The sequence below is a fragment of the Sphaeramia orbicularis genome, chromosome 10, assembly GCF_902148855.1.
Source record: "Sphaeramia orbicularis chromosome 10, fSphaOr1.1, whole genome shotgun sequence".
Classification (NCBI taxonomy): Eukaryota; Metazoa; Chordata; class Actinopteri; order Kurtiformes; family Apogonidae; genus Sphaeramia; species Sphaeramia orbicularis.
In genome coordinates this window covers 35,069,351-35,091,745 of record NC_043966.1, presented here as the reverse complement: position 1 = coordinate 35,091,745, position 22,395 = coordinate 35,069,351, and the positions used below count along the sequence as shown (strand labels likewise).

Below are 22,395 nucleotides of genomic sequence, written 5' to 3'. Positions count from 1 at the left end.
CTTGGTAGTTCTTCAAGGTTCAGCTGGACTAGTGTTGCTTCAAAAGAGCAAAACTAGTCCAGTTGAACCTAGAACCTAGAAAAAATGTAGTTGGCATTATTTATAGCTTATTATGCTATTTTTTTTTTTTTTTACTTTAGATCATATTGGTCTGCATGTGGAACCTGAACTAAAATGAGTTGGACACCCTAGATAGTTAATATCTTCAGTGTAATTTTTGCACTTCACAAATTCATCCCACAGGCCAGATTGGACCTTTTGACGGGCTGGTTTTGACCCTCGGGTTGCATGTTTGAGACCCCTGATAGAGAGGAAATGAGCCTGAATGGGAGTGTAAGGACTCTGATTCACTAGGTAGCAGTAATGCATCTCTAACCTCTACAGATAATAAGCAATACAGACAAATGTACAAGAAGAAGAAGCAGAGATGATGCACAGGCACAGCTTTAAGAAAGTCAGGAAACAGACTAAAGCAGCGTCTTGATCCATTTGACCAGTGTTTACATTTGTCCTCATCTATGTTTTTAGCTGACCTCATCTTGTTTCATGTCAAGATGTTGGTTCAGACTGAGCTTTCTACGATACTGAACTCATCGTTTCCTGTCGTGCATGGACCTTCTAGTGAACAGATTCTAGTCAAACATCGTCATCTTACTTGCTTCAGTTTGGCAGTAAGTTACACATTGGCTAATCGGACATCAGCTGTTCTGTTAATCTGTTTACTCTCATATAATAATGTTATGTTCATCATGTTATCATGTTTCTTACAAATGATACGAAACACATTAGATTTAACATTGTGACACCGTCATCGTCAGGTTGCTGATGTACTTTTGAAATTTAAAACAAGTTCAGCTAATCGGGATAAATTAAAGAGGTTTAAGCTGCTATACTGGACCTGAGTGACAAGCTGGAAATTGACCCAACTTTAAAGGAGTGATATTTTGCTTTTTTTAAATGGAATTATGCATTTTAAAACATTTCTCTGTGGTCTACATAAACTGTAAATGCTATGTTTAGGTCTGAATTCTTCATTAATTCAACTCCACAGGTCCATCTTCAACAATATTTCAAAATAATGATACGAGAAAGGTCGTTTTTGAGCACTGGCCCTTTAAATGCAAATGAGCCACTTCAAGCCCCACCCCCTCCAGGTTGTTGACCGTGCTGTTCTGTCCCATTCAACCAACAACTGAACATTTTAGGTAATAGGTTTGAAGTTTGGACATATTTTCAGTTTTTACAACAACCGCTGCTGCTGGTAAACAATTATGTCTACTTATGTATACTATGTATACTCAGAGAAATGTTCATTGGAAGTCTCGACCTTATATGTGCAAATGTCGTGATGTAACTAGTTATAGACGTAACAAATTAAGCAGGAATTAAAACTGGTTGTAGAAATCCACTCGATTTTTGCCAGAATGAATATAAAGGTCGCTTTGCAGCACCTGGAGGGTTCAAATTCAAACTTTATGAACTATTAGAGTCCAAATACACAAATAAATGAACCAAAGACTTAAATATGACCCCTTTAAGGTTCAGTATGTTACATCTAGGAGTCAACCACCAATCTCCATAAGAACCAGTGTTTTATTTTGTTGTTTGTTTTGTTCATTCTAAGCCTTTTAATCAGGGCAATACTAGCTCCTGCCATTAAAATAGCAGCTGATGGTAGTTAGGGATGTAACGATTACCGGTATAGCAATAAACCACGGTAAAATTGCAGACGATTAGGTTAGTATTACCGTTTAAATTCTAATTATCATGATAACCGTGTTTGATTACTGCATTTTTCCAGAGAAAACACCTATGTAAAGATCTGCTTTTATGTCAAATATTTGAGTATAGTTTCAATTTATTACAATTTTTATTTTATATACCTAATATATGGAACTAATATTCACTTTCAAAGCCTTTAAAAAGGTTCGTTAAGTATCTTTGTGTTATTTATGCAATAAATTATATACATTTTTCAAATCGGATTATATATGTTTTTGTGTTTTCTGTCCTTATGTGTTGATATAGTAGGTTAAAGTGAAAACAAAAATAATAGGCAGATGATTTAACCCCTTTAGCCCTATCGGCCCACCCGCGGGCTGAAAAAATTATATTAATATTCATCTACTATAAAAATATAATAAATCAGGACAATGGATGTTTTTTTCAACTTTTGCTCAAAGTTTAGATTCTAATGTTAATAAAACTACATCAAAAGTGTATTTTAGTGCAAACTTTAATGTTAAAACATGATTTTTAATCTTTGTGGGGTGAAATATACGCTACTAAAAATCTCCGACACAAACAATTAATTTATGCATATCATCGTCAATCCAGCCGAAAAAAAAAACAGGCGAAGATAAAAAATTCTAATTTCTCTTGTAGTTTGTTACAGTTTACTCAGGCATAGCAGTAGATACAACATTTTAGACAATGGGAATAGATTCTGTGAGGTCTCTAAATGTCCATAGACACCAAGAACATCCATATGAACCTTATTGTTGTGAAGTAATTCTTCATTTACTTTGGGTATGTCTTTTAGGCGTTTTTCCCCTGAAAATATGGTCAGAGTTAAACAGGTTAAATGAAGTTGTGCTGAAAAAAAAAAAAGATCCTAAACATGGGCATAGTAAACATTTGTTTATATAGTATATAAAGGCAAAATCAAAAGTACTGAAAAACGGACAAAATAGGTTCAGACCACTAAGGGTTAATATTTGAATGTTTCTGCCAAGAGAAAGTACATTGTACCAGTTATTTTTATTTTATTTATTTATTTATTTATTTATTTCTCCAAAATACAACTTGGTTAAATTATTTCAGTGTGTGTATAAGTAGTTTTTGAACATTTTGAGCACAATTTCAACAATACCGCGATAATAATGATAACCGTGATCATTTTGGTCACAATAACCGTGATATGAAATTTTCATATCATTACATCCCTAATGATAATGTACCTGTAATGTAACAGTGAATGTCACTGGCTGTGAAATGAAAAAAAAAAAAAAACAGGAACACTAAATGTGAGCTCTTTTACAGGAACAAAAGACTATATACGGAGGTGGATGTCTAATTTGGAACCAAAACATTCTAATCTACCCCCACTGCTGATTGTAGTATACGTCATAAATCCCACCCCCTCTGTGTTATTCTATAGGACCCTGACTAAACACAAACCTATGACAGGATTTATGGTAATACTCCTAAAACAAACATCTTCTTTATGTGTGTTTCTCCTCTGGTTTGCCGTTCTGAGCTTCAGCGGCTGTTCGGTGGTCTGATGTAATAGCACGGCAGTCATTTAGTACTACGAGCATCTGTGTGGCTGAGTGGATGACAACGACAGTCTTGCGCTGTCACTGTAAAAGCAGTTGCTCTATGTCACGCTGTTTAATATGCTTGTAAGCTTTGTTCCTCATTAAAGTACACAGAAGCTCCTGAGATGTACTGTATGACAAAAAAAAGAAGGATTCTGCTTGTGTCTGTGCTGCGAAAACATGACAGCTGCCATCATCTGGCTTTCGTCCCTCCACCCCGCAGTACAAATCCTGGTCCTCAACCATCCATCCATCCACACACACACACACACACACACACACACACACACACACACATACACACATACCCCTCCCCAAAACACATTGTTTTCTAATTGCCAGCCCCACACGTCTCAGCTCAGACCTCCACATCCACAGCTGCCATTACCTCCAGAGACGACAGATTTGTATTAAATACTTGGTGAGCTCGTATGAATACAGAAAAGGACTCAGCTCAGGCTTAGAACGACAGTAAGGGGCTGATAGCCGACACAGATATCCACATGTGGTTGTGTGGTTCGGAGGTAAAACAGGATGCATGATGGGGATTCGCCCCTTGTTATCCTAACGAAAATCTCATTTCTCAAGGCGGCGCGCAGCCATCGGGGGTTACACTTTTATGGTGACTGCCGCTTAGGAAACAGTCATATAAGAGGGTGACGATTAAATGATATTTCTCCTTTTCCCCTCTCCCCTACCAGTGCATTTCTTCAACCTTTCTTTAGCAAAAAACAGTACAAACACACACACACACACACATACCATACAGAAACAATCTCTATCCCCCTTCTGCTCCACGCTCTATCTCTCTGTTGCTTGGGGAGCAGTTTTGGCTGATCTACATTGATTGCTATGGGCCATTCTGTATCCCTGGCGCTCTGGAGCAAAAAAACAAAAAAAAAAGAAAGAAAGAGAAAAAAAATCCAAGCCCTCTCATTCATCAAACTAGCACCTGCCAGACTGTAGCCCAAGAGAACTACCGTCAGTTTCCTTTCTTTTTGTCTCCCCTATTTTCTTTGTTTTCTACGCGACAAATAACTGTCATGTCCCGAATAGTCAAGAGGGAAGGGTGATCTGCAACATGTCTGTTCCTGTTTTTTTTTGTTTTTGTTTTTTTCAGCTTCTTATTGAATACTCGGTAATCCCTCTGTACACGTATGCTCTGAAACAGTATATCTTTACCTCAACTACTCACACAGCGGCTACACAATAAAATAAAACACCCTGGAGCTCCACTGACACCAGCCACCAGGTTTTAAGTTGCAGCTTAACCTCCACACCACCCCCTTCCCATTCGCTTTTAACACTTTCATCCCAGCTGAGCAGCTCCTTTCTGGGCTGTTGTTGGTCCCTGGAGGAAAAGGGGGAGAAAGTGCAGCAAAAGGGATGTAAAGAAAGAAATAAAGGCCTTCAAAGAGACAGGCGTTTCTTTTTTCAGTGTCTTCAGGCAGATCCTATAGTGAGCTGAGGGTTTTTAAACATTACATTGCTTAACAGAACCAGTTCAATTCTCTCTCTTTTTTTTTTTTCCCGCAGAGTTATTATTACATATTTATATGCTTATAACTCCATGGAGTGATAGCTTTGGATGTTGCATTGAATAATACATTAAATGCATCTGCTCAAGCTCTGTGTCTCTTGTTAGCTATTGTGTGAGTGCGAGTGTGTGACCGCAGAATTTCACAATGCGGTCTCACATGCTCGCACACATCCCTGTTTAGCAGTCAAGGTACTTCACTGATGAGGAAAACTCATCAAATGTGGACACAATGCCAGATACACAAATGGTGAAACACTAATTTAAAACATGTTATCGAACAACTAGAGTTAAGTACGTTTGAGTTGAATTTTCACAGCTGTGTCCGTGATTTCTTTAGTATATGACAGCACAAAAATCACTAGGGGTCAAAACACGGTATTCAAAATCTCTCTGACAGGACATTTTAGAGACAATTTGACAGATTAGTGTTGCCAAATGACCTACATTTTTACTTTTAAATTCATTTTTGTTTTAGTTGGACCATAAGTGATTATCCAAAACAAGGAGCTACTTCATATTGAAATAATTGTTGGAATAGGAATCAATTAAATTTAGCTCTTTGATGGGACATTACTGTGTTTTGACCCCTAAAGGCTTTTTATTTGGACACAGCTATGTAACTTTTATACGTAAATACAATGTGAATACACCCAAAATAACAAGAAAGCTACATATGGGCGCAATAGGGATGTAACGATTACCGGTATAATGATAAACTGCGGTAAAATTGCAGACGGTTAGTATTACTGTTTAAATTCTAATTATCATGATAACCGTGTTTAATTACCATACTTTTAGGGGAAAAAACCTTTTGTAAAGATCTGCTTTTATGTCAAATATTTGAGAATAGTTTTAATTTATTACAATTTAAATTTTTTATACCTAATATTTGGAACCAATATTCACTTTTAAAGTCTTTGAAAAGGTTCGTTAAGCATCTGTGTGTTGTTTATGCAATAAATTATGTACATTTTTCAAATCGGATTTTATATTTTTTGTGTGTTTTTTGTCCTTTTATGTTGATATAGTAGGTTAACCCTTTCATGCACGAATTATGAGAACCTTAATCTTTTTTTTTTCCTGAGTGTTTTTATTCCTCTTTAGCCATGAAAAAAACAATGCGATTGAAAATTTTCTTCTGAAAAATAAAAATAATAATTAAAAAAAACAAAAACAAAATAGAAATACATTAAAAAAATAATAATGAAAAAAAAAAAATTCTTATGAACCTATTTTTCATGAAGTTGCAAAAATGTCTACTCAGCTGGACACCACACGTTTAATTTTTGACGCACAGGAACATGTATTTACTGATAAACTGTGTGAAAACTATGGGGAGGGCTTGTGATTCTGGGGGTTTATGCTCAGGGGAGATCTACATAATGTTACCAATTCATGTCAGAAAAGATATGTAGTGTCTTAAAATTTTAATAAAGATATGTGTAAAAACTAAAATAAAACAACGAAAAGAACAACAAAATCCATGAATATACAAGAGAACAGCTGTAGAATAGCTGTCCACTGGAGTGACCAGTGTACATGAAAGGGTTAAAGTGAAAAAATAATAGACAGATGATATTGGTGAAGTTGTGCTGAAAAAAAAGATACCAAACATGGGTATAGTAAACATTTGTTTATATAGTATGTAAAGGCAAAATCAAAAGTACTGAAACATGGCCAAAATAGGTTCAGACCACTAAGGGTTAATGTTTGAATGTTTCTGCCAAGAGAAAGTACATTGTGCCAATTATTTTATTTGTTTGTTTGTTTGTTTGTTTTTTCAAAATACAACTTGGTTAAATTAATTTTAAGTGTGTGTATCAGTACTTTTTCAACATTTTGAGCACAATTTCAACAATACCGCGATAATAATGATAACGGTGATAATTTTGGTCACAGCAACCGTGATACGAAATTTTCATATCGTTACATCCCTAGTGCTCAATTGCATCACATATTTTGGTTTTTCTATTTTCTTTCTACTACAAAAACCTGTATGATCATCTAACTGTGCCTTTTTGTGCCTGCATTCGAACTTCTTACTGGATTCAACGTGACATTTATTTGCCGAATCGAGGCTGTCTGGATGGCTGCAAGCTGTGCCTCCCATTGTAAAGGACTTCACACCACTTAGTATATACACTGCAGCAGAGCCCTAAGTGTTTTCTGATTATGCAGATCCAATCTAAGACATCCGTTTGTGTAGTGAAGGACAATTTTCTGCTCTGAAGGCAACTCCTGCAGCCTCAAATCTCCTTATGTTATCAGTAATGTAATATATACTCAGGTAATAAAAATGTAGGTGTACCAATGGCCTATGTAAACACCAGATGAATCTTGTTGACATCACTTACTTTTAAGGTCACATCCAACAATACGGGACTTGATTTAGAGCCAATGTTCCAACGCCCCTGGATGTGACCTCTACCTGTACACTCTCTCCGTGACACAGACCTACAAACATCCTATCAGCTGATAGTAATTCATATCTGTATTCTAGGCCTGCCCACGGGAAGCATCCTTAACCCCACCCCCCCACCCCCTCTCTCATCTGCACCGTATTGATCGGCTCGGCGGGCCTCTCCGTGTGGTGCTCAGTTCATTGATCATGGCTGCCTCATAGATCCTCTTCCCAGTCCTCTTTAACTGACCCTCCGAGACCCAAGGAAATACTGCTGCCTACATCGCGGTGACAACACAAATTGTCTTTTCCATGAACACTAATTAGTTTTAATGAAAGGTTTATTATCAGGACGGACAAACTGGGCACAAAATCAAAGTCAGTGACTCGTAAAGCTAAATGTAGCTGTAATTTTAAAAAAAGAAATGACAAATTGAGAATGCTGTGCCTAGGTGCAATACCCTGTTAGAGGTTTTTTCTTTCTTTCTTTCTTTTCTATTTTTTTTTTTTTTTTACCAAAAATAGCCAAAGCTTAGAGTAAATCTTACCACACACATAACATATCAAAGAGGAGAGGAGATAATAGAGGCGTTAGCCTGCAGGGGATTTGACATGAAGCTAGCATTTCAGTGACGTCCTCATTATAAACCAAGTCAATAGCAGATTATGGTAATGTGATATCTAAGTAAGGGGAACAGTGACTAATATCCTCCATGTACACAGCATCCCTGGCAGTTATTTTTAACCACTGGAAACATGTAAAGTGAACGAGTTCAGAAAGAGCTTTCCTTGAACACAGCACAGAAAGTGACATACAGTATACGTATAATATACATTAAAAAAGCAGCTGTCATCCGTGAAAAAAGTAGAAAAATACAGGTGCTGACAGGTGTCTCATTTGCTATATTTTGTATGTGCGAGAAGCGAAGGCAGTAAAATGCAAATCAGCTGCAGTAGCCTGATTTCACATTATGCCCGCAGCGTTGCCATTGTCATTACTATCCTGATGACTCCACAGGCTGGAAATAAAATGATTCACTTCACCATCCACCTTTTAATGTTTCCATCTATTATGTTTTTTCGCCTTTTCCTCTTGTCTTCTTTGTTTTGTCTTTCACCTTTGCCCTAGTCCACCAACCCCCCGTCTCCCCAAACGACCGCCTCCTACTCTTTCCAGGTGCCAGCGTGTGAGTGTGTGTCAGTGTGTGATAGTGTATTTGTGTGTGTGTCTGGTGGGAGAGATTGCTCCTGAAGGAAGCGGCTAGTCATAAGAGCCAGCTGATGAGCATCACCCTCATCCGGAGCTCCATTCATCTTCTTGCACAAGGGCCCATTCACCCACCGCTTTTCACACTCGTGGACCCCCAAGAGCCTCGGGGGGCCACTGGCTCACTCACTTGCTGGCTCACGCCTGCAGAAGTGAACTGTCAATCACTATCTTACGCAGATGCTCGAATGACAACCCAGATGCAAACGCGCATACATGCACGCACAGGCATACTAAACACACGGTCAGAAATAGGCTGCGTCTCACATCTGACTCATTATAAACAAGCCCAGGAGCCTTTTTTCTTTTTCCTATAGCATCCCCATCAAAACGCTCCTTTAGAACGAGTGACACACAGCAGGAAGAGGTGTCATTTTCATTTTTGTCATTTGCCTCCACTGTGAATCTTTGTGACATCTTCGTAACGCGGCCCACCATCATATTCCCAGACCGCTGCGATAGGCGTGACACAATGAAGCCACGATGTCAGATTTGATGGCATCGCACTAAAGACTGAGAGGGGTGACTGGATGGAGGGAGTGCACAAAGAAAAATCTGTGGATTTCATCTGGGGCTGAAAGTAACTGGCTTAAGTTAAGCTCTGGTTTATTGTTGAGAGTGATAATAATCAGTTTCAAGTGGTTTAAAACTTTCACACATAGGGATCAATACATTTTTTTTGATGTTCCGAGTACCTCTTATACTCGACTACTGGATTTTGAAAGTTATTATATTAATTAACTTGGAACTGTATGTGGCTGTTTCTCCACTGGGTGCATGCTGTGACTAAGACATTAATTTAAGTCGCCCCATTCCTCCCCACTGTTAAAGAATACATGTTTGATCCGCTAGCGACATCCCTAGAAACATTGAGCTGCAGCCTGACCCTCATATTCACATCACATTCCCTTCTGAGATGAGGACCATCTCATTAATGAGGCCATCTTGGGTGTGTTTACATTTCATTACACATCTCGGCTTGGCTCCCTGGGCTGACACACCGGTGCAGGGGGCTGGAATGGTTCACGTTTCTAAATTTTTCCTGGAGCTCTTATTGTATATTTTGTGATTGGTCTGTGCAATATAATGCACTGTTAACTGAAGAGCAGATCAACATCATACTTTTCAGGTAGGTATGCTAAATGACATCCAGCTGTGCTTGATTTAACCTTCAGAAAACATCAAACATTTAATGTCTATAACATCCTGTTGCACATATGCTTTATTTCCCAAACAACTTTAGGCTCATAACTGAGTCTCATAACAAGAGCCGCATTAAATTTAGTCATAATGTCATCATGCTTGTTTTTTCTTCTTCTTTTTTTTTTTTTTTTGGTTATAAAACCACATTATTCCTCCCCCTCCTCTTCTCTTTTTTTCTCTAAGCTGCAAGCAAAACCATGGAAATATGATAAACACTGTTTTTTAAAATTCCAGACAGGCGACAGGGTGGAAATACAAGGATCGATGTCTGAAAGAAGTAATCAAATGTCTGTCACTGAGGCAATGTCACACACCTGGCAGAGAGACTCACACCTGGCAGAGAGACAGGAAGGCGCAGTTGTCAAAGAGTATCTCCTGGAAGTGTTCGACTTCACTAGTGAGTGGGAGCCAGAGGCAAATTCAGAGGAGGCGAGGATGGAAGGATGAGCAAAACACAGAGTGGAGAAGCTCAAGGGTGACACTATCTTGTCAGAATACAAAGGAAGGATTAAGGGCAGGGTTAACAAAGGCAGAAACAATTTAGACTCATGATTTCTTCAGTAAAGCTCAGACAAGTTATTGTTTTGCTGGTGAAATGACTCATATGATCAGAAAACAGGGGAAATGGCGACCCCACTGCTCTGACCAGTTCTAAACTTCATTCCACTGACAACTTGATGCTTTCCAAATCAAAATCCTTACACATATATGATAGAATGTTTATTTTGTCTTTTATGCATTGCAATAAATAGGCCAGCTATCACTCACATCCTCCAAGTTGAAATATTCATTGTGCGCGCGTGCCTGCGTGTGCGCGTTTTATAGCGAGGGTTTTAGGATGAAGGGTTTAATGGCGTGTGTTCATCCAGAAAAAGATAATCGGATTGTGATCCGTGGCTAATTAGAAATGCATTTAGAGTCATTTTTCCTCTTTGTTCACATCGCCTGAGAGCCCTGATCTGCGCTCTGGCTCTTTGTTTTCTGCCTCCGTTGAAAAGCAGAGAAGGCGCACTGGGATCAGGAGCAGCCGTTTGCAAATTCATAGGGCTGTAAAACCTGATGTTATATGACTGGAGGATTTCTGCTGCTGCTGATGCTGCAAAGGGTGCTTTTAAATCCCCGATGCTCCCCCAGAGCGAAAATGCATGCAGCGATCATACAGAGGAAGGCAGAGAAAATAAGTCCTTCAACAGTTCATCAGATCCTACTTTGCTGTGGGCCTATAATAGAAGATTAGACACGCAGCCTGTGCGGGTCGCGTGCCCGTGGAGTTCCATGCGCTCTTTTCCGAAGTCAGACAACAGAGTGAGAAAGAAAAAAGGACTGAACAACCAATACGACCCCTGCCATCTGTTTCCAGCGGGATAATACTTACAGGCATATGTCATTGAGAAGCTATTCCCCATCTTAACCATATCCACCTGCGGCACCAGTTTGGGGATGTCCTGGTGATGCGAGAGGGCGAAGCGAAAAACCTCATATTCATGCGATTCTGTTGGGAACAATCCTCCTGTTGAGCAAAAGAACCAGGAGTTAAAACTGGACAAAGTGGAGCCAATGGAGAAATGAGTGAGAACAAGCACACACATTAAAAAAAAAAAAAAAAAGAAGGGAAGATGAGGTAAAAGTTGAATGACACTGAGACCACAGGTTTAGTGCGTGTGCACCATTCTCACCTATATTGATGTTACTTGGAAAACTTGAGCTTGAACCCAAGCACATCCCCAGTAAACTGGTGTAGAGGATGGCGAAGCTTCGCAGCATATTTCCTTTTGCATTGGCGAAGGGAAAAAGAGCCGAAATCCAAGCATAGGTTTTGTCCGTGTTTGAAGTTTTAATCCTCGGCTTCTCCTCCGCTCCTGTCGCCTCCCGTTAAAGCAGCATTTACAACGATTCAACAGCGAGACAATTATCGCAATGGCGAGAGGAGGCACCTTTCTCTCTCCTCTTTTCCTCTCTCTGCTGATGCTCTCTTGTCCTTGGCTGCTGTTGTATGAGACGGAGCATTAGCCGCACTGCAAAAAATGCGCCGCGTCTTCAAAAGATCTGGAGTCGCGGTGGCACAATTGTACAAATCACACAATAAACACAGTTCTGTAAATCAGACATGTCCCCAAAGGATGAAGATATTATGAATCGTTCCTTGTTTTTTTTTTTTTTTTATTATTATAACAGAGAATTATCTTTTTTTAAAATATCCTTCTTATTATTATTTTGAGAGAAAACATCTAGACACAGGTGTCACCGCAACAGGGCAGATGGACTCAGCGCTTCCAGCATCGACTAAAGAACAAAAACGAGCAACAGAAACAAACGACATGTTTCAACCCATCACTGCACGACTTCACAACTGAAAACAGTCACAGTATTTGCATTCTCAGTCATTGGAGAGAGAGAGAGAGAAAAAAAAGACTTGCGGTGGAATATTTTTTGCAGTGTACACCCTTGGAGCGCGCCCCCAAGTCCCCGAGGAGGCGCACGGGATTTCACGGATATCCACGTATCTGTTCACTTACTGCACTGCAAAAAGTATGCACAGGCTAAGGACGATGGAGAATTAGCCATGTTTTAAAGAGATAAAGGTTTGTTATGTTCTAAAATACAATTTTATAGACATGCATTTGACTTTCAGAAACTATTTCAGTAAATAAAAGCCATCAGACTTAAGTTAGGTGATACAGCCAAAAACTGATAATAGGATATAATCTACTGTTTTTCATCAACTGACACCAATAGATATCATGATAAATGTCAAATCATTATTACTTTATGGTTCAAAGGCAGATTTTTTTTCCCCCTTTGCCTGTTAGTTATAAATAGTATCGGGGAAGTTACTTTTAAAAAGTAACTTATGCTTGTTAATCATTACTTCTTTAACCCTTTCATGCATTGATTATAAGAACCTTAGTTAAGATTTTTTTCTTGAGTGTTTTTATTCCTCCATAGGCATGAAAAAAAAAACCAACAACAATGTGATCAAGTTGTTTTTTTTTTCATGGAGTTACAAAAATGTCCATGCATTTAATTTGTGAAGTAAAGAAACGTGCTTAAAACCCAATATCAGAAATTGATATTAAAACAATAAAATAAAATCTGATGTTTTCTCACATTTTAACATATTCTAATGCTAGTTATTACTCTTTTCATGGAGATAATATGCAAAAAAAAAAAAAAAAAAAAAGACTAATCATTTTTTCTAACAAATAACAATTGATTTACACTGAAACATGTAACTGCAGATCAGGTTTATCAAGAACAGCAAAGTTACAGTAATGGTATGAATTACAGTGTATGGGATGAAGCATAAGTGTCCACTGTGTTGGCCGATATGGAACTAAAACAACAAAACCCATGAATATACAAGAGAACAGCTGGAGAAGAACTGTCCACTGGAGTGACCACTATGCATGAAAGGGTTAAAAAGTAATACATTACTTTACTTGGTTGCCCTCTATGGGAAGTAACTTTTTACTTTAGTCGGCATAAAAAAATCGGGGGGAAAAAAATTGTACGTGACACTTCTGTCCCAAGAAAAGTAGCACTGTGCTGAATTGAAAAAGGAACTACATTTCATTACCAAACTTTCAGTAGCAATGCGATACACTACTTTTCACCTGAAAAAAGTTGTGACGTTAGTGTAACACGTTACTTTTTAACTAGTTACTGGTTACGAATAGTAAGTGTTCATAAAAGATGTATAAAAAATGCAAAAAAATAAAACAAGATAAATGCATGCATACATGTAAAAGATGCAAAGAAGTAAACAACAAAAACATACAAACAAAAAAACTGAAATGATATCAAAGATGCAACAAGATGACAATAATGGAAAAGACACAAAATACAAACACTTTAAACAACAAAATGAAAACATTTCAACTTATATAGAGACTAAAAGGTTGTAAAACATGAGACACAGGGTGAAAACACTGTAAAATGTGATGTAAACATGGCGTTCAATGAAAACACAAAAGCAGGAAGATGAAAATAAAAACAATGTAAAAGACGTGACGAGAAACTGTCACAAAACATCATGAAGTAGCAAGATTTTTGTGATTAACTGGATTATTTTCTTCAATGTGTTCATTTCAGTATGAGTACAGTTTGTGGTCTTATTACACATTAAAAGCATTACAATATTTTCTGAATATGTAAATAAAAGAACTCCTAAAGACATAATAAGTGTAATATAACAATCTGAAAATATATCGCAATAACATAAATGATCATGTTATTTCCAGTGCTGCTCAAAATCCACATTCAGATGATGAGAATTAAGACCTGCAGAGTACAATTTGCCTAATCTAATACAGTGTAATAAAAAAACCAAAACCTGGCATGCTGCATGGAAACATTCCCCCTAAGGATTATTTTGTGCTTGTCACCAGAAAATGGTGTTTTGATAGAAGCCAAAAGTACATGACCATTTGAAATGCAAGAGAAAACTGTGAGGAGGCACACTCTGGAAAATGAGTTGAATTTATCCAGGATCCACTCTTTAGACTGGCTTAGTTTAACTCTTTCCCCGCCAGAGCATTTTCCAGTGAGTTGGTAGCCAGCGCCAGCCGTTTTGGTCATTTTCACTAATCTTTGGAGGCTCACTGAAAATGTTGTGTTAGGAGTATGTGAACACTGAATACATCAAAAGAAAGAACAGAACTTCAACTTTTAAACACAAAAAACTTTTTTATTCTATCTTTATTCGTTCGTGAGATATAAACATTTGAATATTGGTCATTTTCAGGAAAAAACTGAATTTTGAGCAAAAAGCTGAGAAAATTGCATTTTTTTCAAAGATATTGATTTTCAAGAGAAAACTGATTTCCTATTTACATTTTTGACTCTTTCTTATTTACCAACAGTAACACTGTCTTCAAAATCACAAAATAAAATAATAATAACAGCAATAATAATAACAAACAGCTCTAAGATATCCCATCATTCCACAAAATGTTAGGGGAATCCACACCAAACTTTAGACCAAACATCTTGTAAAGCACCAGGTTCCTTCTAAACTTTGCACATTTACATACATCAGTTATAAGTCTAACACATAGTAGTTTAGCTTTTGGATATAAACACCTCAATATTCCTCATTTTCAAGAAAAAAAGAAACAAATGCACTAAATACTGTAGATTTCTGGCCTTTGGCTGCACCAGGTCCTCCTGTTGGACCAGCTGCTGTGTTTGATCTGTAAATAATTATATGGACATCTAGTTATTTATCTCTGTATGAATATATGTATTTATTTATTTCATACAAAAGCCAAATCCAAAAGTGTCTTCCATGTGTCCTGCTGACATTCTACAGCTGAATCTGTTCTGTGTCCTCAGTCTGAATCTGAACTCACTCTAACAGATGCAGACTAGCTTTCCTTTGTCTTGTCCCATGTCTGTATGTCTGTCTTCTCCTTGAATGTCCACTAGAAATGTCTCTTTTCTCTTCCTCCTGTCTGTCATTTTCTCCGTGTTGCTCTGTGCCCCCGCCCCCCCCCCCACCCGCACCTCCGTGTCGGACCTGAGCCGCTCCGTGTTTCCCGTGTTCCGTGTCCGTCTCCCTCACCTTCTGTTTCTCCGTTTCTGTCTCTAAATGGTTCTTCTGTAGCTCCATCATATATTGAATTGTCAGACTCTGTCTCCATAATCATCTTTAAGGCTTTTGAAACTGCGCGCGGTTCCTGCAGTCTTCATTTCCTCCTTCAGTGACTGCCGCTGGATGCGTTGCCATGGGATACGGAGACTCCAGTGCAAAAACGTTAAACCCGGCCCGTCATTTTTCCGAAAAAGCTGCTTAATTGTTTGTTTTTGGACTAAGGAAAGTAATTCACATGATCCACAACACCTCCAACTACAGTATAACAGTGAAAACACGGATTGACGGAAAATCTCGTCATTGGCGGGGAAGCGTTGGGAAGCAATTGACGGAATATCTCGTCAATGGCGGGGAAAGAGTTAATATAAAATTTCCTAATTCTGAATGTGACTTTGGCTTGCACACCTCCCTCCCCCCTCCCCCCTCCCCCCTCCCCCCTCTCAGTCAGTGTAGGACTGGCAAGTAGCTGATAAGGGGGGGGTTATGATTTAAACCCTGTATTACAGACGGCTACAGGCAATTATTTCCTGAAGAAAAGGTACATGCCTCTGCGCTTTTGTACACACACGGCAAAATTAACCAACACCGGTGATATTCACATGAGAATGATTGCAAACTATACTATGGAGCGATGCCCTGGTGCTTGTTTAGAAAATGAAGTGGTAAATCCTGCTTTTGACACAATTAGGATTAAGGATGAGCTCATTTATCAGACCAAGGCAGGGTACTTTCTTTAGTTAAAATCACTTTCCCCAGTTATTGTTTTCCCTGAATACTTTTCTCCCTGGAAAATGAAATTTAGAAGATTAGAAGCTTATGCTGAATTAGATTTCCAGTGTTTTCCAATTGAGCAGACAGATTTTCTTTTTGTTTAATATAGCGCTGACTACCTCTGGCCAATAGCACTTCCACACTTAAGGAAAAGGGATGCAGGAAGTTTTAAAAAAAAAAATCTAATTTATGAATGATGGATGTCATATAAATAGAGGCAGAATGGTCAATTTTCCCTCCCTTTGTTCAAACTGATGAAGGTTTTCCTGTTTTATAAATGGGTTGGAGGGCTTCTATTACAATGCCTGTCTTTTCTCACCTTTTCAGTATCTGGTGCACCCTGTTCAGGCAATTTATTCTCAGTGTGCAAGGAAAGACTTGATGTATGCATATTTCCCCAGCATGTTTCATAATGTTTATTTTGGTGTCTGGGTGTGCTTTGTGTGTGTGTCTCTGTGTATTTGCCTGTGTGCCCTGTGTGTAATGAGTGCCATGCAATCTTTTTTAACATCCTGATTAATGCAAATAGATCTTAGAATAGCATTAGTAACGATGGTTAAATATTCTATGGGGCTAAGTAGAGGAATAACAATCAGAGCGGCGATATTGTTGCTGCGAGTTAAAAATACCACAACCGTGAGACACACTCTGTGTAACAGAAAGAGGGAAATACACTGTCTTTTTGCTCCTAAAGATGTCATCATCATAGATCATAATGCGAGTGTGCCTTTTTTGGTGGTTTTTAATAGAAGTCTATGTGAAGTGTATAATGAGGCTAATCCGTCAAAATCTGCTGGTTCCACTCCAGTTTGAGTGAGCCAAGGTGTTTAAAAAAAAAGAAAAAGCCAGAAAAACTCTGCAGCATGTTACAGCCACCTATAATTGAGCCACCTCACTTGTGCTGTCAAGAACTTGTGTATGTCATACTGCTTGAGGCAAAACTATAAAAAGTCTGTGGTTGAGGAGGTGACAAAAGAACAAAATCAGGCTGAGGAGTACATGTGGATTAGCAAAAGAATGTCAACCTGCCATAGAGACTTTCCTTATGAACACAGGAGATACTGATGGTGAGAACAAAAATCCCAGAGGGATGGCTGGAAGATAGACTATGTCCAAAAAGTTCTTACAGTAACTTTAGTGAGTTTTTAGAGAGCATACAGTAGACTAAATCAATCAGTCATTTCGATAAGAGCCCCTTTTACACAGCACTTCTGTTACAGGAATATTTCACCTTTATTCCAGAACAAAGTCTGTGTAAACGAAATGGTGGGGTCATTTGGTCCCACCTTTATCGCAGCTCTGTAACACCTCTGAAGGTAGTAACAGAGCCGTGATAAAGGTAGAATCATAATTCTGGAACACTATGTAAAAGGAACGCCTCTCGTTACGCAGCCAAGGTTTTGATGACATATTGAGTGAACGACCCCAGCACCGGTGGGATTTAAAAATGAGCGCGGGCCGTGTACAGTAAACAAACATATCAACACAACCAGAAAGATGTCGAACTGGGGAGAAGCTGAGATCTGTGAGCTGTTGTCACTTCGGGCGGAGGACTCTATCCATGCTAACATTTGTGGAAGGGTGAAAGACAGGCCGACTCTGGCCAACTATGCTCAGGGTATTTCCGAGGTGCAAGTTATACATCACACCACACGCTGCATCACCGCCCTTTCGATTCCAGTGTAAAAGTCCAGCCTGTCTCACCTCTGTTACTCCTTTGGCTTGGCTGTGTAAACTAGTCAACGGTGGAAAAAAGGTGGGATCACCATCTCACCTTTTTAAAGAGTCCTTTTTTGTATGTGTCAGACAGATGGAAAGAGAAATCTTTTTAAGTTCTAGTGGACAGTATGAACCTAATCGGATTATCTCACCTTTTTTCTGGGATCTCTCTATAAAAGTGCCATTAACAGAGAGTGAAAACGCTCCGTGTATAAGTCACAAAGACTCATAAGAAACTTCCCCATCCAGAACTAGAGTGTAGACACATTAAGCTAGCGACAGTTACCTCAACAGTTAGGTATTTTTTCACACTTAAAACCACAAAGGCAAAAAAAATCATGCAGCTGTTCTATTTTTTGTGTGAGAACAAACACACACCTAAATGGGGGTTAATGTTCTTTTTATTTTCCAAATTTAAAACTATAATCACTTTATTGAGTTCAGTACATGTGTTCAATTGCACATTAATGCAAATATCTTATAGGCTACAAGGCACATAACATGGCAGCAACTCAATGCATTTGAACATGTAGGCAAGACAGAAGTTCAAACTGAGCATCAAAATGGAGAAGAAAGGTGATTTAAGTAACTTTGAACATGAAATGGTTGATGGTGTCAGACGGGATGGTCTGAGTAGTTCAGACACCACTGATCGACTGGAGTTTTCATGTATAACCAACTAGAGACCATTTCGAGGTTGGTAAATAGTGAAGATGTATTTTGTGGGTGGAGCCTAACTGGTGTCAGAAAGTGACAGCTGTGGTGTCAACAGTACATGGAAGTCGGTATCAGGAGTGTGAAAAATCAGGACAGAAAAAGAATAATGGAAGATACAGAGGCCTTCTCCGATTATTTTAATGGTCTGTCAGCGAGAGACAAAGGGTCTGCTGAGCCGCATTATGTAATAAATTCCCATTATGTAATAAAAGTTCAAAATGTAATAAGAATGTCACGTCATCTTGTAATAAAGCCGCATTGTATAATAAACTGACGCATTTTGTAATAAACTACCTCAATGCATTATGTAGTAAATTTTTTCACATTATGTAGTAAGTTATTACAATTTGAGAAACTGATTACAAAATGCACTTGACACATTTTTATTTAAAAAATGTAATAACATGGTTCATTATGTAATAGCAATCCAAATTAATAGAATTTCAGAGCAATTTAGAAGAAATTAGTCACAGGAGCTACAGGTAATGTAATTAGAACTTTAACCACACAGTTTAAAGATTAATTTAGCACATTACATTTTCCTGAAAATAAAATGTGTCAAGTGCATTTTGTAATAAACTTCTCAAATTGTAATAACTTACTACATAATGCAAAAAAAATTTACTACATAATTCATTGAGGTAGTTTATTACAAAATGCGTCAGTTTATTACATAATGCGGCTTTATTACAAGATGACGTGACATTCTTATTACATTTTGAACTTTTATTACATAATGGGAATTTATTACTTAATGCGGCTCAACAGGGTCTTACAAAGATAAGTTGACCATTTTGCAGCAGGGTGAGGTTTTCTGGTCCATACTCACTGTTGGCTCAGTGGGACACGGAGCCAACCAAATGGACCAAGCTACAGTGGCCAGACATCTGTTTATATCTTGTTGAAAAACCCAGCGTTTACACAAAAGAAAAGTTCAAGACAGACAAATCCCTTGATGCATATAACTTTGTTGCACCAGACATTTTAAGGGTAGGAATACTGTGGTAACTTGCATAATTTACAGGAGCAAAATCAAATATGCAACATGTGTCACTTTTTATTAGTGAATATCCTGTTTGACCCTTCAGTTTAAGAGCACAAAGAACACTAACAGGTTGTAACATATAACAAACTTTGTACTTTGTGGTCATGTACCGGATACTGAATACCCAGATTTGTCTGATGGTTTTCGTGTGTTGAAGACCGATGTGCTGTCTAGTCAGCGACAAGGATATAAAATGCACTTTTACAAGACGTGGGCGATCATCCACAAGTTGACCAACTATATACTGACAGCACTTGCAAGGCTGGGTAAGTGTTGTTGAATGTACGTACTGATATCAAATGGGCACTGCAGAGCCCAGAATTCCAGATGATTTCATCAGTCCAGTCCGTCCGTTTAATGGCTTTCAACTATAAGTGTCTACGGTTTGCCTCAAAAGGTGTCTTCAATGACGGTATCCATTAAAAGTGAAGGTTGCTTATTTTTTTTAGCATTTCTATTCTGACAACCTACAGCACAAGACATTTTTCCCCCTCTTTTCTCTCTATTTTCTCCGATCTTTCAATTTACCTCTGTTGACATACAATGTTTTTCTGTCACCAGATTGGATGAGCAACTGCAATGATGTAGACTGTGACGTCAACTCCGAAGTGGTCTAAAGTGTTTAAAGAGAATGGTCCGAAAACGATAAAATATCCAGTGAGGTGCAGTTGTCTGGGTGAAAATGCCTTGCTGATACCAGAGGTCAGAGGTCAGAGGTGAATAGCCAAACTGGTTTGAGCTGAAAGGAAGACAGCATAAATTCACATAACTGCTGTTTACAACCAAAGTATGCGTCTTTGAACGCACCGTGGAGCAGAGGGGCTACAGTCGCATATACACCCACTGGCCATTTTAATAGGTATACCTGAGTGTATCTTATAAAGTGGCTGGTGAGTGTTTTAGCAGTGGATCAGACAAATATTGGCTTTAGCTTTGTTTGTTACAGAGTTTTCTTGCATTACAGTGAAAAATGTGATGATGATTAGCTGATTAATTGTATTTTTTTTTTTTTTTTTTACAAAAACACAGTAACTTTTTATTTTGAATGCACATGAACAATGAAAAAAGACTGCAACTCCAAGCTGAAACTAATGGAAGGATGTTAATATGTAATACTGCTGGTGGCCACTGGGAGCTTGCTTCAAAAACAAAGTCTGGTGTCCATAGACTTAGAACAAACCTGAAATGAAATCAGTATTATTTTCCCCTCTTTAAATGATTCCAATAGTAATATGATTTTAGGGAGAATTATGTCTGCCATGATCACCTGATGATTTGGATTTTCATTTTCTGAGCTTCTGTTTATTGAATAAAATATTTTCAGTCCTGACACTGATCTACAGGAACAGAGTTAATAAATTACACTAAAAACCTGTTAAATGATTTTCTTGTGCAAATATTTGATGCTTTTCTCTTTGTCATGTCAGTAGGCTATGCACATTAGCATTAGTTCACCCATTACCAATTAGCTTTCTCCAAGCTCCACCCTCTTGTCCAAATATAGTCACTTCGAAAAATTCCAACTTCTGGAATCAAATTTAATCACAGTGGGTGGCTCACTTTATGTCTCCTATACTGTTTATGAGTGGTCGTGTTCAGGAGGCTAACATTATTGTTTAAAAAGAGCTGAGCGGGTCTAAACTTCACAAAAATCAAGAGAAATCTACACTCCAAAATATAATGTTTGTTTTATTTGACTTACAGTTTAAAGAAAAAAGAAAAAAAAAGACAGTATGCCAATTGAGCATGCTATTGTTTCTGGTTCTTTTCTAAGAAGAAAAATAAGGAGCTTAGTAAAACACAATCCATTCAGCCATTGTCTGAAAATTGTCTTCTCAGCATGATCTGTTGTTGTGGGGTTTGATCAATCCTCATGTCACACACTCAAATCAGTAATGGGTTTTGATGGTTTTGGCTCGGTACTCGATTTATCTGAAGACTTGATTACAGCACTTGTTGACTGACTGACAGGTTTTATGGAAGAACACACCGGGCTTGGACAAATGTCTGGCATTAGCGTAGAATCAATAGGAAGCAGACCGGCCCACAGTCGGTGCGTGCCTGATTTCGGCTCTGGACCTTAATTGGGATGAGTTATTGACATGTGGCTTAATTAGTTGGCCCCATAATTGATTTAGCAGGTCTGTCCAGAAAGAAAGCGTGCCTTTTAGAAGTCAGAGAAGATCGGGACTTTTGGCAGTAGAGATGAGTAGTGAGCTCACAAGGGATTCGTTTGAACAAAGGCGTTTTTGTCGTTCTAACCAGGAATTTGTATAGCGCTTCCTCTTACTGTCTTCCTATTAATTGCACATTTTGCATCTTATGACAACTTTTTAAAAAGTTGCTCTCGATCCCTCACAATGTTCACTGATTCCAAGTTGATGCTCACACCGTAAAAGTATTGATGGGTTTCACCATGACAAAACAGCATGGTTCTTTAACCCATAAAGACCCACACATCCACCACTGACCAAAACCATCTACTGATGTAAACTGTTTAATACCTGTTGATCGATTAATTTAATCAATACATGTAAATAATTGGTATAAATGCAGTTTTTCATCTTTTCATGGTCATCAAATATGACCCATTTGGATGATCAGAGGCTCCGTAGTGAACATGGAAACACTGTCATCTTCTACAACATTGATTCACCAGAAAACCCATGGAGTTGGATCAATGACAGTGGATGATTTATGTTCAGTTTATTATATCTTTGCTGCAAAACTCACTTTTTCTTCAGCTTTTTTTTTTGTTTTGATATAATAACCCTCACCTTTAATCTGAGCTTTCTTAAATATCTACATGATCTGTAAAT

The 22,395-nt window shown here is 38.2% G+C and overlaps 1 protein-coding gene across 5 annotated transcripts in view; it reads right to left on the bottom strand.

The window, feature by feature from the left end:
• The window catches only part of gria1a (glutamate receptor, ionotropic, AMPA 1a), a 127,213-nt gene extending 115,361 nt beyond the window's left edge, over positions 1–11,852 (bottom strand). The window contains exons 1-2 of one of the 5 annotated variants that reach the window (XR_003936404.1): positions 11,408–11,848; positions 11,107–11,241 (exon numbers count right to left, since the gene is read on the bottom strand). Coding sequence is in view for 4 of the 5 variants with exons in the window: in XM_030145194.1 (XP_030001054.1) it covers positions 11,107–11,241; positions 11,408–11,495 (223 nt within the window). In the remaining variant the exon portion in view is untranslated. Of the gene's footprint in view, positions 1–11,106; positions 11,242–11,407 lie in introns of all 5 variants that reach the window. The other 4 variants (XM_030145194.1, XM_030145193.1, XM_030145192.1 and 1 more) reach the window with 4 other exon arrangements.
• Between the last annotated feature and the right edge of the window lie 10,543 nt (positions 11,853–22,395).